We start from the raw sequence: 19,376 nt of genomic DNA, 5'->3' as shown, positions 1-19,376 counted from the left end.
CAGAACAGGAAGCAGATGTTCTGAAATGCTTCTCTTGGAATCATAGTAATTCATGAGCATGCTTAATCAGTATTACTTTACCAAGGTTTCCTTGTCAAATAAGTTGGGGAAACAAAAGATTTTCTTTTAAACAAAAGGCTTTTAAGTCTTTAACGTCTTTTATGAATCTCTGAGTGGAGCATATATGGCATGAAGTGCTCTCCAAATTGATTCACCCATCACATTACACTGGTGGCAGATACTGCAAATTATCTAAGAGCTCATCACTACTTTGAAATCATGACAGTTACTATACCTGCTGCTAAATCCTGTTATTTAGTTCATTAATAAAGCAATTAATAAACCACAAGTTTATATTTTAACAACTGTTTCAACATACTCAGTTTCCCCTATAATCCAATGTCTTTCATGCATTAAAAAAGTGTGGGATTTCCCTGGTGGTTAAGAATCCGCCTGCCAACGCAGGGGACAGAGGTTTGTTCCCTGGTCCAGGAAGACCCCACATGCTGTGGAGCAACTAAGCCCGTGAGCCACAACTACTGAGCCTGCGCCCTAGAGCCCGCGAGCCACAACTACTGAGCCTGTGTGCCACAATTACTGAAGCCCACGCACCTAGAGCCCGTGCTCCGCAACAAGAAGCTGCCGCAATGAGAAGCCCACACACTGCAACAAAGAGTAGCCCCTGCTCGCTGCAACTAGAGAAAGCTCGCGTGCAACAACGAGGACCCAATGCAGCCAAAAATTAAAAAAACAAAAACAAAACAAAACACTATTCTGAGGAGTCCACATACATGATCACTCTGCCAAAGGCCTGAATCAGGAGTAAGAAACTGCAAGATGTGGGCTCCCCTGGTGGTGCAGGGTTTGGGAATCTGCCTGCCAATGCAGGAGACACGGGTTTGAGCCCTGGTCCGGGAAGATCACAAATGCCGTGGAGCAACTAAGCCCATGCACCACAACTACTGAAGCCTACACATCTAGAGCCCGTGCTCCACAACAAGAGAAGCCACCGCAATGAGAAGCGTGCACACCGCAACGAAGAGTAGCCCCCACTCACAGCAACTAGAGAAGGCCCGTGCTCGGCAACAAAGACCCAACACAGCCATTAATTAATTAATTAATTAATTTTAAAAAAGAAATTGCAAGATGCAAGAAGCAGAAAAAGAATGCAAAGCCAAGGCTGGTCTTGGTCAACCACCCAGCGAAGTGGCAAGGAAGTTTAACACCTACTCCGGGACTTTTGTGGAAAAAGCCAACAGGGAGAAAGTGAAAGTCCCCTCCTGATCCATGTTCATGTAAGAGGTCCAAATTCATACTACCTGTTTATGTGCAGGGATCTTAAGCTAAGAATCTGCCACTCCAAATTCACCTAGATTCCTGAAGTCTCTTCAGAAGCTAATGGAAAACTGTGCTTTAAGGACACTTTCACAGTCCAGGGATCACAAGACTCCTAAACAAAGCATGCCTCCCTCACCCTGGACCCAGATAAGCTCACCATGAAAGGTATTGTAAATCATAAAAGAACACAGACTGTTATGAGGCAGTCAGTACATGCAAAAATGGGAAGAAGTGGCCCTGGGCAAGCTAGAAATAGAACAATTAGAAAACAACTTTAAAATAAGTATATTAAAATTTTTCATAGTGATAATGGCAGGAATATATGTTATGAAACAGGAACAGGATGAAAAAAAGAGGATGTGTCTAAAAGTAACAAATTCTTAAAAAAAAAGTACACATTGAAATAAAAAACCCAATTGACAGGTTTACCAATAAACTAAACACAGCTGGAGAAAAAACTGATAAAGAGGAGGAACAGTCAGAGAAGACTACATGAAATAAAGCATAGGAAGAGAGATGAAATTGCAAAGTATAAAAAGAAAGGAAGCAATATGGAGGAGAGAATGAGATCAACAACAATCGACAGACATTCTATATTTAAAAAGAGAATAAAAAAGGAAAAATTGGAATAAATAATGACTAGAAAATTTTCAAAACTCAAGACGAACAAGAACTCTCAGAATGAGGGTGCACACCAAGACCTAGTGGCTAAAAACTAATTCATACATCTAACTATGTCCCTTGATATTGTGAAACATAAAAACAAAACCAGAAGGGGTTGGGGTAAAGATTTAAGTTACCAGAGAGAAGATACAGATAATCTATAAAGAAATGACACTTAAACTCACATCAGAATTTTCAACAATAAATATTGGAAGGCAATGAAATTATCTTCAAAGTGCTAAATATAAATTTACATGCAGCTAAGTCATCATGCAAGAATAAAGGCAATATATAACTGTGTGTGTATTCACAAATACACATATATACACATTTCACACATAAATGTAATTCTGTATGTTTTTAATTTATAAGGACTTTACAACTTATACCATTGTTAGAAGGCTACTAAATGTATTCAGCAAGAATTGAGTAGGATGCAAGAAGCAACACTGAACAGGAATGGCAAAAGTATTGGTAAATGTAAATAAGCATAAACCTAAAAATGGCTAATTTGGGAGGGATTTAAAAACAAGGTAACTAAAATAATAAAAATAAATTATAGATAATGGGTAGGAAAGACTGGAGTTTTACTTTTTAATTTATTTTTACAATTTTATTTATTTATGGCTTGCTGGGTCTTCATTGCTGCACATGAGCTTTCTCTAGTTGCAGAGAGCAGGGGCTACTCTTCAGTGTGGTACGTGGGCTTCGCATTGGGGTGGCTCCTCTTGTTGCAGAGCACAGGCTCCAGGCGCATTGGCTCAGTAGCTGCAGTGCACAGGTTCTAGGGCGTGTGGGCTTCAGTAGTCGTAGCGCACAGGCTCTAGAGCGCAGGCTCAGCAGTTGTGGTGAACGGGCTTAGCTGTTCCGCAGTATGTGGGATCTTCCTGGACCCGGGGTCGAACCCATGTCTCCTACACTGGCAGGTAGATTCTTAACCACTTCATCACCAAGGAAGTCCCAAGGCTGGAGTTTTATAAAGAGGCATTCTAAAGTCCTACTGTTCCCAAAGCAGACAGAGATGAGAAGAACTTTCAACTAACCCAACAGACAGCAGAAAGGCATAAAAACAAGGCAAAGAAAAGGCAAGGATTAAAAAAAAATTAAGAGAAATTACTGATTCCAAACATGATAGTAATCAGAGTTAATATAAATGGATTTAAATCACCTCTTTAAAACACATCAAAACAAACTGACACAGAAAAACTGAAAACAAAGAGATGGAAAAGGATGTATCTAGCAAGTACTTACCAAAGAAACCCATTTAAAGTAAAATTAATAGAGATCAAAAGGGAAACAACATAATGATGAAAGGAATGAAGATGAAGAAGAAATAATAATCATTAACTACGATGTACCTAAGCAGTCGCCCTGGAACTGTATGAACATATATGAATTTAAAAAAAAAAGAAAAGAAAAGAAAAAAAGAAATGGAGGTGAGGTTGGGGAAATGAGAGAGGTAGTTTAACGGTATAAATTGACTACCAGTAGACAAGTCCTGGAGAGCTAATACAGAGTACAGTGGTTATAGACAATGCCACTGTATTATAAACAACAAATGTGCTATGAGACTAAATCTTAATTATTCTCACCACAAAAAAGAAACGGTAAGTATGTGAAGATAGAGGTGTTACCTAAGGCTACAATGGCAATCAAACTGTAACTTAAACTTACACAATGCACATATCAAACATATTCCAAAAAAAAAAAATAGGAAGCAGACCAAAGGATATAGAAGATATGAACACAATAAGCCCAAGATGTGAGTTAAATTTAGAACCCTGAAGTCAACAAACAGGATATGGATACACTCACACCCACACAAATACTGTCTTTTTAGGAAATGTGGATTATTTACAAATGCTAAACTAAAATTTTGTACATCAACATGGAGATCTTGAAAACACAACAGTAAATTAAGACACACACATACACCTCCCAAAAACACACACCAAAAAACCAAACCCAAGTTGCAGAATACGTACAACGACAGCATTTATATAAACTTTAAATAAACAATACTGCATTTTGTGCTCTTGCACACATATATGTGTAGTAGAGATCTAAGAACCTGAACTGGGAGTATACACAAATTCATAATAGTGGTTAGCTCTGGGGAAGAAAGCACGTAAAGGAGATGGAAGAAAATAAAAGGAGCCCTAGTTATCTATAATTTTCTTTTAATATTAAAAAAACACATGAAGTTAAAAAAAAATGTTGAATATTAACATTTAGGTTGGTACATACATCGATTTTTGTTACATCCTCCTTTATACTTCACAGAATTAAAAAAATCAGGGGAGGAGACAGGTAAACCTATAATTTTTTCTATATACAGAGAACTTAAGTTCTTCACACAATAAATTCAATGGTATAGAAGAGCCCCAGAAAACTGGCAGTGGGAGTAAAAGAAAGTCCAACTATTTCAGAGCAAAGGTGTATTAAGTCTGAAAGTTGCTGAAACCCAGGAACTGAATTGGGAACAGCACCTATCAATCTGTCTTCTAGATTTAGAAGTGAGAAAAGGGTTCAACCATCATATGAGCAGCAGAGAGAAGGACCAACAACTAGTGTAGTGAGAATAGTGTCCCCTCCCCAGATCCTACCTCAAAATTCATGCCTACCCAGAACCACAGAATGTGACTGTAGTTGTAAATAGGGTCTTTGCAGATGCAATTAGTTTAATATGAAGTACTACTGGATTAGGGTAAGCCTTGAATCCAATGACTGGTGTCCTTATAAGACCATGTGAAAACACAGACACACAGGGAAGGTGATCGTGTGAAGATGGAGGCAGAAATAGGAATTATGCTACTACAAGCCAAGGACTACTAAGGTTGCTTGCAGGAAGTGGCAAGGAAGGATTCTTCCCTAGAGCCTTCAGAGGCCAGCAAGGGCTGACAAACTTGATTTCAATGTCAGACTTCTAGCCTCCAGAACTTTGACAGGAAACTAATTCAGTCAGCTACTAAGTTTTTCCTAGTGATAAATACAAAGTGTAGATAGATCAATTTAGTTTTTAAGAATGACAAAAGGAAAAAACAAACAAAACCCTCAGCATGGGGACTAAAGTAGAACACTGTAGAACAAAGGAAAAGAAAGCAAATCTGAGAAATTCAGAAAAAACATATTTTTGGAAAACTATCTATTAAACAAGTTTGATAAAACAATTAATGAAAACTTTTGGCATCCCTAATAGAGTAAGAGATAACATAGCCTCTACTATAAAGTAACAGAGTAAAGTGAAAGGACAAGATGACATAAAAAGTAAATATAAAATCTAAAAAGAAAAAAGAAAATATCAACCCAAGGTAGCACAATTAAAACCTACACAAGGGCTTCCCTGGTGGCGCAGTGGTTGAGAGTCCGCCTGCCGATGCAGGGGACATGGGTTCGTGCCCCAGTCCGGGAAGATCCCACATGCTGTGGAGCGGCTGGGCCCGTGAGCCATGGCTGCTGAGCCTGCGTGTCCGGAGCCTGTGCTCCGCAACGGGAGAGGCCCACTTACCGCAAAAAAAAAAAAAAAAAAAAAAAAAAACTACACAAAAGGAACTATAGGTTAGAACTGATGATATAGAAAATCAAAACAGGATGTGGACAACAAACTTAGCTGTTTTATTCCTTTGCACTATGGAAGAACCAAAGGGATAAAAACAGTGAGAGAAAAGTTAACAGCTAGCTCACATCTGAATACTTATTATGTGCATTCAAAATGTGCCCGTCACTTCCTGTATCTAATTTAATAATCACAACAATGCTGTGGAGCAGGTAGTAACAGCTAGATAAAAAGGACAGGAAACAATAACACACAGATAATTGGTATACTTAAAAACAGGCAACTACAAACTTAAGGGAATCAAAAACCAAAGCTACTACTGAAGGAAACTTGACAGTGCTACATAAAATACTCTGAAGCACTGTCCCGTGCAGTCTTGCAATGGTAAAGAAGTTCTGTATTAGCGCAACTAAATATGGTAGCCACTAGCCATATGACTACTCAACCCTTGAAATGTGGCTGGTATGAGTGAGGTACTGAACTTTTTATCCTAATTTTAAATAGGTACGTGTGGATAGTGGCTACCATACTGGACAGCATAGAGTAGAACCATTTACCAATATAAAGGAAAGAAACATAGACTGGCCAAAACAAAACAGAATAAACAACTGCTCTCCTCCCCCAACCAAAAGACAGTGGAACAGAGTTTTAAGGGACAGAGGTTATGATCTAAGAACTTGAAACACAGTCAAACTGTTGCTCAAATCACTGAAAAACCACAAATGCAAATTAAAAACTCAATGAACGGGCAAATGAAGATATAAAAAGGACTGTCAACAATGAAATGTTATAACCAAAATAAGCCTTTAAGTCTACTTTCAAAACTGAATATAAAATTAAAAACTATTCTCTATTTAATAAAATCCCCATTAAAATAAGACTTTTAGGAGATTAAAAAAAAACAAAAAACACCCCCAAACCCTGAATCTTTTATGCTGTTTCAAAAAGCATACAGAAAACAAAATATTAAAACTAAATGGATGAGAAATCACATACACTAAATATTAATATCAAGAAAAGTAGAACTGTAAGGCAAGAACAACTACTGGAGACAGAAGCCACAGTCACAAAGAAGATATAAATATATAAAACTGTACTACACACCAATGAAAGTTTTTTTTTAAAAAAAAATCAACACAATAGACCACAAATATAAGCAGAAACTATAAGAACATCATTTTGATCAAAATGCTATAAAAATCAGTAATTAATAACAAAGGCTTAAAAAGAAAAACCGTTCAGAATCTAAAAACTCAATTCTTAACTCTTGGGAAAAGAACTTAAAAACTCAAAGGCAACTTACAAACAGCAAAAAAAAAAACCCACTTCCTTCACACAACAAAGGCTATGGAATGCTATCCAAAAATACACTCAGAAGAAAATTCAAAAAGTTAAATGCTTCTGTTATTATGTAACAAAGAACAGAAAATAAATTAACCGAGCATTTGAATAAAGGCAGAGAGGGGGGAAAAAACAAGACCACAGGAAGGAGTTAACAGCAAAGAACTGATCTTTGAAATGACCAATAAAATAGAAAAACTGCTGACAAGGTTGATCAAGAAAGAGAAGACAAATATAATGAAGACTGAGAAATGGATATTAACTCCTGATACAGGGATTTAAAAAGTAAGAACGCTTATTAAAATTCTATATGAGTAAATCTGAAAATATGTAACTGATGGAAAATTTTCTGCAGAACAGATGCCAATCTCAGATGCTTTTACCTTGAGTTCTAACAAATTTTAAACAAATTGATCCTTCCTTTAAAATCTTTAAACTTTTCCAGAGCACGGCAAATGATACTCTAAGTGTCCCAATTCATTTTCAGTTGTCCTACATCAAAATTAGTAGTGACCTTCTAAAAGTATTGCCATTCAAACCAGAAATGAGATGTCTCACTACGACCAATTATTTCTTAACACTGTTCTGAAAGTGAATCCAGACAAGGAAAAGGAGTAAGTATATAAAGAGGTGTCAAACTGCTTGCTGATGACAGAAAGCCAACCTAGAAAATTAAAAACAAACAACCAAAACAATGTTAAGAGTTCAGAAAAATGTTCAATTACAAAATAAATACCCAGAAACCAACTCATAAAATAACACTAACAAAAAAGATCTCATTCACATGACCAAAATATCAAGAATGTAGATAACATGTATGAAGAGTTAAATACTGGGATAAAAGAGGAATTCTGTGTTCAATACTGTAATGGCATTAATTCTCTCTGAAGGAATTCCCATTAAAAACCCAATGCAGCAGAAGCAAGAAGAACTACAATCCTGCAGCCTGTGGAACAAAAACCACATTCACAGAAAGACAGACAAGATGAAAAGGCAGAGGGCTACATACCAGATGAAGGAACAAGTTAAAACCACAGAAAAACAACTAAATGAAGTGGAGATAGGCAACCTTCCAGAAAAAGAATTCAGAAGATGCAAGAAACGTTTAACAAAAACTTAGAAGAATTAAAGAACAAATAAACAATACAATAACTGAATTGAAAAATATACTAGAAGGAACCAATGGCAGAATAACTGAGGCAGAAGAACAGGTAAGTGACCTGGAAGACAGAATGGTAGAATTCACTGCTCCAGAACAGAATAAAGAAAAAAGAATGAAAAGAAATGAAGACAGCCTAAGAGACCTCTGGGACAACATTAAACACAGCAACATTCACATTATAGGGGTCCCAGAAGGAGAAGAGAGAAAGGACCTGAGAAAATATCTGAAGAGATTATAGTTGAAAACTTCCCTAACATGGGAAAGGAAATAGCCACCCAAGTCCAGGAAGTGCAGAGAGTCCCATACAGGATAAACCCAAGGAGAAACATGCCGACACACATAGTAATCAAACTGGCAAAAATTAAAGACAAAGAAAAATTACTGAAAGCAGCAACGGAAAAAATGACAAATAACATACAAGGGAACTCCCATAAGGTTAAGAACTGATTTCTCAGCAGAAACTCTACAAGCCAGAAGGGAGTGGCATGAAAGGGAAGAAAGAACCTACAACCAAGATTACTCTACCCGGCAAGGATCTCATTCAGATTCGATGGAGAAATCAAAAGCTTAACAGACAAGCAAAAGCTAAGAGAATTCAACACCACCAAACCAGCTCTACAACAAATGCTAAAGGAACTTCTCTAAGTGGGAAACACAACAGAAGAAAAGGACCTACAAAAACAAACCCAAAACAATTAAGAAAATGGTAATAGGAACATACATATCGATAATTACCTTAAACATGAATGGATTAAATGCTCCAACCAAAAGACACAGGCTTGCTGAATGGATACAAAAACAAGACCCATATATATGCTGTCTACAAGAGACCCACTTCAGACCTAGGAACACATACAGACTGAAAGTGAGGGGATGGAACAAGATATTCCATACAAATGGAAATCAAAAGAAAGCTGGAGTAGCAATACTCATATCAGATAAAATGGACTTTAAAGAATGTTACAAGAGACAAGGAAGGACACTAATGATCAAGGGATCAATCCAAGAAGAAGATATAACAATTATAAATATATATGCACCCAACATAGGAGCACCTCAATACATAAGGCAACTGCTAACAGCTATAAAAGAGGAAATCGACAGTAACACAATAATAGAGTGGGGGACTTTAACACCTCACTTACACCAATGGACAGATCATTCAAACAGAAAATTAATAAGGAAACACAAGCTTTAAATGACACAATAGACCAGATAGATTTAATTGATATTTATAGGACATTCCATCCAAAAACAGCAGATTACTCTTTCTTCTCAAGTGCGCACGGAACATCCTCCAGGATAGGTCACATCTTGGGTCACAAATCAAGCCTCAGTAAATTTAAGAAAACTGAAATCATATCAAGCATCCTTTCTGACCACAATGCTATGAGATTAGAAATCAATTCCAGGGAAAAAAAAGTAAAATACACAAACACATGGAGGCTAAACAATACGTTACTAAATAACCAAGAGATCACTGAAGAAATCAAAAAATACCTAGAGACAAATGACAATGAAAACACAACAATCCAAAACCCATGGGATGCAGCAAAAGCAGTTCTAAGAGGGAAGTTTATAGCTACACAAGCCTACCTCATGAAACAAGAAAAATCTCAAATAAACAATCCAACCTTACACCTAAAGGAACTAAAGAAAGAAGAACAAACAAAACCCAAAGTTAGCAGAAGGAAAGAAATCATAAAGATCAGAGCAGAAATAAATGAAATAGAAACAAAGAAAACAATAGCAAAGATCAATAAAACTAAAAGCTGGTTCTTTGAGAAGATAAACAAAACTGATAAACCATTAGCCAGACTCACCAAGAAAAAGAGGGAGAGGACTCAAATCAATAAAATTAGAAATGAAAAAGGAGAAGTTACATCAGACACTGCAGAAATACAAAGCATCCTAAGAGACTACTACAAGCAACCGTATGCCAATAAAATGGGACAACCTGGAAGAAATGGACAAACTCTTAGAAAGGTATAACCTTCCAGAACTGAACCAGGAAGAAACAGAAAATATGAACAGACCAATCACAAGTAATGAAACTGTGATTAAAAATCTTCCAACAAACAAAAGTCCAGGACGAGATGGCTTCACAGGTGAATTCTATCAAACATTTAGAGAAGAGCTAACACCCAAACTTCTCAAACTCTCCCAAAAAATTGCAGAGGAAGGAACACTCCCAAACTCATTCTATGAGGCCACCATCACCCTGATACCAAAACCAGACAGAGATACTACAAAAAAAGAAAATTACAGACCGATATCACTGATGAATATAGATGCAAAAATCCTCAACAAAATACTAGCAAACAGAATCCAACAACACATTAAAAGGATCGTCACCATGATCAAGTGGGATTTATCCCAGGGATGCAAGGATTCTTCAATATACGCAAATCAATGTGATACACCATATTAACAATTTGAAGAATAAAAACCATATGATCATCTCAATAGATGCAGAGAAAACTTTTGACAAAATTCAACACCCATTTATGATAAAAAACCCTCCAGAAAGTGGGCATAGAGGGAACCTACCTCAACATAATAAAGACCATATACAACAAACCCACAGCAAACATCATTGTCAATGGTGAAAACCTGAAAGCATTTCCTCTAAGATCAGGAACGAGACAAGGATGTCCACTCTCACCACTATTATTCAACATAGTTTTGGAAGTCCTAGCCACGGCAATCAGAGAAGAAAAAGAAATAAAAGGAATACAAATTGGAAAGAAGAAGTAAAACTGTCACTGTTTGCAGATGACATGATACTATACATAGAGAATCCTAAAGATGTTACCAGAAAGCTACTAGAGCCAATCAATGAATTTGGTAAAGCTGCAGGATACAAAATTAATGCACAGAAATCTCTTGCATTTCTATACAGTAATGATGAAAAATCTGAAAGAGAAATTAAGGAAACACTCTCATTTACCATTGCAACAAAAAGAATAAAATATCTAGGAATAAACTACCTAGAGAGACAAAAGGCCTGTATGCAGAAATCTATAAGACACTGATGAAAGAAATTAAAGATGATACCAACAGATGGAGAGATATACCATGTTCTTGGATTGGAAGCATCAATATTGTGAAAATGACTATACTACCCCAAGCAATCTACAGATTCAATGCAATCCCTATCAAACTACCAATGGCATTTTTTACAGAACTAGAACAAAAAATCTTCAAATTTGTATGGAGACACAGAAGACCCCGAATAGCCAAAGCAGTCTTGAGGGAAAAAAACAGAGCTGGAGAAATCAGACTCCCTGACTTCAGACTATACTACAAAGCTACAGTAATCAAGACAATATGGTACTGGCACAAAAACAGAAATACAGATCAATGGAACAAGATAGAAAGCCCAGAGATAAACCCACACACCTATGGTCAACTAATCTATGACAAAGGAGGCAAAGATATACAACAGAGAATAGACAGTCTCTTCAATAAGTGGTGCTGGGAAAACTGGACAGCTACATGTAAAAGAATGAAATTAGAACACTCCCTAACACCATACACAAAAATAAACTCAAAATGGATTAGAGACCTAAATATAAGACTGGACACTATAAAACTCTTACAGGAAAACACAGGAAGAACACTCTTTGACATAAATCACAGCAAGATCTTTTTTGATTCACCTCCTGAAGTAATGGAAATAAAAACAAAAATAAACAAATGGGACCTAATGAAACTTAAAAGCTTTTGCACAGCAAAGGAAACCATAAAGAAGACGAACAGACAACGCTCAGAATGGGAAAAAATATTTGCAAACGAATCAACGGACAAAGGATTAATCTCCAAAATATATAAACAGCTCATGCAGCTCAATATTAACAAAACAAACAACCCAATCCAAAAATGGGCAGAAGACCTAAACAGACATTTCTCCAAAGAAGACATACAGATGGCCAAGAAGCACGTGAAAAGCTGCTCAACATCACTAATTATTAGAGAAATGCAAATCAAAACTACAATGAGGTATCTAATACCTCACACCAGTTAGAATGGGCATCATCAGAAAATGTACAAACAACAAATGCCGGAGAGGGTGTGGAGAAAAGGGATCCCTCTTGCACTGTTGGTGGGAATGTAAATTGATACAGCCACTATGGAGAACAGTATGGAGGTTCCTTAAAAAACTAAAAACAGAATTACCAGCAATCCCACTACTGGGCATATACGCAGAGAAAACCATAATTCAAAAAGACACATGCACCCCAATATTCATTGCAGCACTACTTACAATAGCCAGGTCATGGAAGCAACCTATATGCCCATCAACAGACGAATGGATAAAGATGATGTGGTACATATATACAATGGAATATTACTCAGCCATAAAAAGGAATGAAATTGGGTCATTTGTAGAGACGTGGATGGATTTAGAGATTGTCATACAGAGTGAAGTTAGAAAGAGAAAAACAAATATCGTATATTAACACATATATGTGGAACCTAGAAAAATGGTACAGATGAACTGGTTTGCAGGGCAGAAACTGAGACACAGATGTAGAGAACAAACGTATGGACACCAAGGGGAGAAAGCAGCGGGGGTGGTGGTGGTGGTGGTGGTGTGATGAATTGGGAGATTCGGATTGACATGTATACAATGGATGACTAATAAGAACCTGCTGTATAAAAAAATAAATAAAATAAAATTCAAAAAGACAAAACAAAACAAGGCTTTGAATACATTTCAGGGAAGAGAAAAGCACCAAAATAGGAAATATTCAACTCTGTCTAACTATTTGAAATGGTAATTATTTCACCTTCTAATTATGAAAATAAAGCACTATTTAAAAAAAATTAACTTAGAAATCTTAGTATATGTTGTGGTAATCAGAATGCAATGCAATGTGTTACTTTTATTGGCTCACAGACACTGCAACATCTGATAGAGAATTTGCCAAGAACAAAAATGAATTGAAATCCATCATAATTTAGACATTCCAAAAATCTCAGTGCAAAATCCAAGCCACATTTGTTTAATAAAAAAACAAAAAACAAGAAACAAAAAAGCAAAAAAACCCAAAAAACCAATTCAGTGGTTATGGAGGAAGTCCTCTCTGAAAGTAAGGCTCTATCATCATTATCTGTTAATCACAGAATATTAAAGTATTTTAAAAAATTCTTTTGACTTGAAGACAGTTTGTAAATAAAATATTAGGGCTTCTACTTCTATTTACTTTATCTCAGCCTTTCAAAATTTATTTTGTATGTGTTTTATAATGCATATATAAAACACTCCCATAAAAGTTTAGAGGCTATTGTCCTAAGCACTGGGTGATTTCTGAGTACTCTGCCACTAGAAAGTAAAGCTCCATGAGGGCAAGGACTTTTGTTCACCAATGAAACCCAGGTGTACTGGAACACCGTGGGGACCCAAAACTGCTGAATAAATTTGCTTGGCAAATCCATCACCTCAAAATGGTAGAGGGCAAGGTACTTGCTCAACAGCAAATATCACTGAGCAAGGATCCACTGAAGACACAGTGAGCAACTAAGACAGAGAGAATGGCCTTTGTCTCCAATTTTGGCAGAACTCCAGCAATATTGCTATCATCAGCAAATGGTTTATTTCCCAAACTAAACTTATTTATTTGTCTTATTTTCCATGCAGTTTACTTCTGCATGTCAGAATGATTGTTTTAGACACTGGCATTGGAACCAAAGGGTCTTTAGTATGCTTTGTATGTCTCCCCCTTGTTTTAAACATTTATATGTACTACCTTCAAAAGTACATCAGTTTTGGGGCATGAACAAGAACAAATTACTGTCAACTGCAACAAAGAAGCCTTGCTACTTCACAGATACAAAGAAAGGAATCCAGGAGGCCAATCTATACTTCAGAAAAATTTTATCACACCCTTAGATGTCATGACACCATGGCTAGCAACTGCTGAAACAGAGAAAGGACACTATTTCCCCATGAGGCGATGTTATTGGTAGGTTTTTGTTAAAAGCATCAAGGGCATGGCCAAAATCTACTTTCTTATACATAACAGTAATATACTGTTTTCTTTGCTTTCCCAATATCAACTCTTCAAAACTGTTCAGAAAATAATTTAGATTTATATGACTATTAATAAAAAATTGATTCAAATGTCAATATGAGAAACCCACCAAATTCTTTTCTGGTATTTTGGTAATTCAGGCAATCTGAGGAATAGACAAGAGAAAAATGGTACAGCCTAATAGTTAATTTTCACTAATAATAATTTCCTTTAAAAAAAAAAAGATCATGGCAAGGGACTTCCCTGGTGGCACAGTGGTTAAGAATCCACCTGCCAACGCAGGGAACATGGGTTCAAGCCCTCGTCTGGGAAGATCCCACATGCCGCAGAGCAACTAAGCCTGTGAGCCACAACTAGTGAGCCTGTGCTCTAGAGCCCACGAGCCACAACTACTGAAGCCTACGCACCTAGAGCTCATGCTCCACAACAATAGAAGCCACTGCAATGAGAAGCCTGCGCACCTCAACAAAGAGTAGCCCCTGCTCTCTGCAACTAGAGAAAGCCTGCGCGCAGCAATGAAGACCCAACACAGCCATAAATGAATGAATGAATGATCATGGCAAAATTATATAGTCCAAATGCATACTATAACAAAAAAAGCCAAGCAGTGAAAATCTACTGTCCAAATATTAATGTTTCCAACAATTATCTCCTCTCCCTTGTCCTCAGTTTTCTCACCAGCAAATATACTGTAATAGCATTATCTTAAGAAACATTCTCTTTCAGTCAAACAGGTTATTTCTCTGTTCTCCTTTACAGAAATACTCTTTGAAAGTGTTATCTATGATGGTTCCCTCAATTCTTTCCGTTCCATTCTCTCCTGAACCTGATCCAATCAGAATTTCACTCTTCTACCTCTAACAAAACTGCTTACAAAGGTCTCAAGCAACCCTAGCCCCACGAAATCCTATGGTCAATTCTTAGTCTTCACCTAACTTGACCCATCTGCAGCATCTAACAGAGATGATCATTCCCTCCTTTCTGAAACATTTTCTTCACTTGCCTTCCACATACCACACTCTCTTGGTTTTCCTTCTGCTTCATTGGTCACTCCTTCCCAGTTTCTTATCTTTCACATCTCCAAAGACTTGGAATAAAAAAATGTATCAAGGCTGAATTACAACTGAGTTCCCCACCATTCCCTATTCCCTTCCTCTGCTGCATTTTTCTCCCCAGAACTTAACACTACAGAACATACCATATACTTCATTTTTTTTTTTTTTTTTTGCGATACGCGGGCCTCTCACTGTCGTGGCCTCTCCCGTTGCGGAGCACAGGCTCTGGACGCGCAGGTTCAGAGGCCATGGCTCACGGGCCCAGCTGCTCCGCGGCATGTGGGATCTTCCCGGACAGGGGCACGAACCCGTGTCCCCTGCATCGGCAGGCGGACTCTCAACCACTGTGCCACGAGGGAAGCCCCCATATACTTCATTTTATTGCTTTATTTTCTGTCTCTACCCATTAGATTATTTCATGAGGGTAAGAATTTTTGTCTGTTTTGTTTAGTGTTGTATTCTCAGTGCATAGAACAGATCTAGCTTATTGTAGGAACTCAAAAAAAGATTTGTTGAATGAGTGAATTAATAAAAATAAAAGTGTAAACAGCAAGGGTCATCTTATACTAGTAACTTAGCAGCCAGATACCCCAATAAGCAAATTATATACATTTCAGTTAATCCTGAAACAACCCTATGAGATCTCTGAGGCAGGGTGGGGTGGGGTGGGGTGTTAACATGCCCCAAACACAAACTACTAAGTGGCAGTGCCATGATTCAAACCCAAGTCTGTCCTCTTCAAAGTTAATGCTCTTAATCACTGCATGGTATTATTTTCACTGGAGTACTATTTCGTTGGTTTTGAACTAAATCCAACCCTGCTATTTGAAGAGTCAGCAATCAAGTTTCCTATAGTTGTAAAATAATCTCCATTTTGTCTGTGAAGACAAACATTCGTTTAGTATCATCAACTTAGAAATTTTAATGGAGATTCTTATTTAAAAGGAAAGCATTCCACATTGCCATTTTCAGGGATAACAGTATAAGTGAGAAGACACACTGCTCTCCTTCAAAGTGTTGATGGCAGAACTTCCAACTTGCTCTCTCCCATTTCTATTAAAATCTCAAGCCAATGGTTTCCAAACCTGGCTGAAGAGTCACCTAGGAGCTTTTTGTTTTCTGAAAACAAGATTCCCAGGCCCAACTCCAGAGCAACGGAACCAGAATCTCTAGGAAACAGGGCTCAGGAACCTAGTATTTTTTAAAGCTCTGCAGGAAGCCTTGGTGGTTAGCCAAGTTTGGAAAACACTGGTTAAAAGAACCAAAGCTGGCAAGAAACTAGTACCCTCTATCTGAGCATCTGGCTCACTGTTTAACAGTGACCAAGTCTCACTGGTACTGACCTTCTTGGAAAGAGGCACGATGCTGTTGGGTCGAACAAGCCTCCGTTTCTTACAGCTCAGCACAGGACGTGTTCGGGCTGCCACACAGGTGCCATCAGTTGATGAAGAAACTAGATTCAGTCTTTGCTTTTTATGCAATTGTTCCTCAGCATCAGAGTTGTCACCTGGTATGTGGTCTGCCAAGACAGGCTGAAGACTGCACAAGGGGAAGGAAGAATATTCACTTCTCATAAGACATAAGGAAACAAAGCCTTTAATACTTGTTCAACCACCTCTACTTGCAAATGTTCACAGACACAAACATGTGTTCTAGAGCACACAGAGGTCACCTCTTGATGCTGATGTCTGTTAATCTAAGTGGCTATGCAGTATCTGTGCTTATTTTTAAGGTGCTCTTGGTGGATGTTACTCTACCATGTCTGAAAAATGCAAAAGTCAGTAAGTGAACTCAGGTTCTACTGATTAAGTTCTCTTCTACAACAAAAACATGAATTCTTAAAAGTCTAGAAAATTGCAACTGGTAAGAATATTTTTAATATATATTGAGAATCAGTTCTCCTATGAAACTTGCCTATTAGGGATGTGTACTCATTGTTCACTTGCAGAAGGATTCCTCGATCTTTTATAAATGCAGATTTACAGCCTTTAGGGATCTAATCTGTTCTACAGCAGAGGATTTTATGTAAATATTTCTGAGGAGTTCTACCAAGACAGGACCAATCACAACGATTCATAATAACTTTAGGACTTTAATTTTTCTCCATGCTGAGTCGATTTTAGGCCGCAGTAAGTAACGGGAAAATACATTAGGAGGCTACTTAAAATATACTTGCTACAGTAGGAGGCATGCACAATATTATGAAGTGATAAGGTTTCTGCTTCTTTAAACCAGGGTTACTCCTGGCTAGGGATAACTAAGAGTCTCAAACCCATCTTTAACAAGCCTGCTGAGTATAAGAAGTATGCAGAAGAGATAAAACTTACGTATTAATAACTCCATTGACAGGTCTCAATGCTCCACATGATTTAGTAGACAATGACTCTGAAGGATGACCAGAGGCACCATGGTTTTCCAGTGGTTGAGAAACAGACTCAATCTTAATGAGAAGAAAAATGAAAATATATTATCAACATTTAACCAACAGCACCAGCCTGAAAAGCAGCACCATTTCATTTTAATGAAACACCTAAAATTTCTGATGACCAACTTGAAAAAAACCTCATTTATGGAACACATTTAAGTGTTTCTTGGATTTGTGTTTCCTGGGCTGCAGTCCTCACAAATCCCAAATAAATGCATTTTTTGGCCTTAAAAAAACCAAAACCAAAAAAACCCAAAAAACCAAAATCACTCGTATGATTGAGGAAAAAAAAATAATTAAGAGAATCAGCTTTTGAGATTTTGCTTTGGCAAAATTTGGAGAATTTGCTTTGGAGGGAAGGGTTAGGAATTAAGATATTTAACAGACCCAAAGTAGTAAAGTGCCTACTGACAGGGAAATGACCTAATGACTCCATGGAACAGAAGCACAGCAAAACATTATATAGTACCAAGAGTCAAGTTTTCAACCTAAGGGTCAAGGGTACATAAGTTCAGTAGGAAGACAACTAAGAGGAAATTTAAATGTAGTTAATATCTGCTTAACTTCGCAGTGTATGCTGGAAGCTTGTTTCCAGAAAACCATACTCTCTCTCACTTTCTCACTCTATATATATATTTCACCCCTGTGATAAAAGAAATAGAAACAATTAATAAAATGACAATGAATAACTAATAATTACCTAATGCTATCAGGTAGTAACTTTGGACTGTACAAATACAGTTGACCCTCAAACAACTTTTGGATTTGAAGTGCAGGGATCCATTTATACGTGGATATGTTTCAATAGTAAACACTAAAGTACTACACAGTCTGTGGTTGGTTGAATCTGCAGATGTGGAGGAACTGTGGATAGGGAGGGGCTGACTATACATTATACGTGGATTAAATCCCATGTTGTTCAAGAGTCAATTGTATATGCTTACAATATAAAATGAAAAAAGGGAGGTAGGAAAAAAATGTGGAAAAGTTGGAATTTCACTATTTCAAAAGAAATTATATATTTACTAGGCTAAAAGGGGTACGGGCAGCCATGAGATGTCAATCACATGGAGTGTCTGAGGTATTGGCAATAAAGCCACAGCTCAGTTATCCCTCGGCTCTGGGAGTTGTTGGAATACCACAGAATGGCTGTGGTCTTTGTCTCCGCCTTACACTCAAACTGACTTTGGGGTGTTTTGACATCCCCTTTCCTGTAACTGCTACCAGTACATATCAAAGCCAATATTTTGAGGCTGAAATTCTATTTATCAGTATTGTTATATTTCTCTTTTGATCTTTTTACCCCCAAGGAGAAAACACCAAAGGATCTGAAGACCTGAGAACAGCCTCAAGAAAGGACAATACATTGGGAAGCTAATTTTTAAAATTTAATACAAATTATCCAAAAAGTTAGATCAGGATAGACAAGACACATGAGTAAATTACAATGAGTAAACACTGGGAAAGTGTTCTGTCTTCCTTGTTAGATACCCTGTACATTTACTGGTATATCTTGAACAATTATATTAGTCAACAACACCAAAATTATGGTAAATTTGGCTCATGTACTTATTGCCTTAAAAGCCACACTGATTTCCTCATGGAAAGTAATGTGTAAGAGTTATAAAGATGTTCATGTCTTCTGACAAAGTATTTTACTCATCCTTAAAATCTATCTTAAAGAAATAACTCAACAAAACATACCCCCAAATCTTACACACAAAGCTAGTCACTGCAATGATATGGATCAATAACCTAAATGCTTGAGGCATAGTTATAAAATGTGGTACACCAAATC

At 37.2% G+C, this 19,376-nt stretch overlaps 1 protein-coding gene across 3 annotated transcripts in view; it reads right to left on the bottom strand.

The window, feature by feature from the left end:
- KANSL1 (KAT8 regulatory NSL complex subunit 1) overlaps positions 1-19,376 on the bottom strand; it is a 142,300-nt gene that overhangs the window by 27,553 nt on the left and 95,371 nt on the right. For all 3 annotated transcript variants that reach the window (XM_082679279.1, XM_082679280.1, XM_082679281.1), the window contains exons 5-6: positions 17,481-17,593; positions 16,497-16,692 (exon numbers count right to left, since the gene is read on the bottom strand). In XM_082679279.1, coding sequence (XP_082535405.1) covers positions 16,497-16,692; positions 17,481-17,593 — 309 coding nt within the window. The remainder of the gene's footprint in view (positions 1-16,496; positions 16,693-17,480; positions 17,594-19,376) is intronic.

This window comes from Grampus griseus (assembly GCF_964374135.1).
Source record: "Grampus griseus genome assembly, chromosome: 20".
In the NCBI taxonomy this organism is placed as follows: domain Eukaryota; kingdom Metazoa; phylum Chordata; class Mammalia; order Artiodactyla; family Delphinidae; genus Grampus; species Grampus griseus.
Note: the sequence above shows the minus strand (reverse complement) of the source record. Positions and strands in the feature narration are given on the sequence as shown.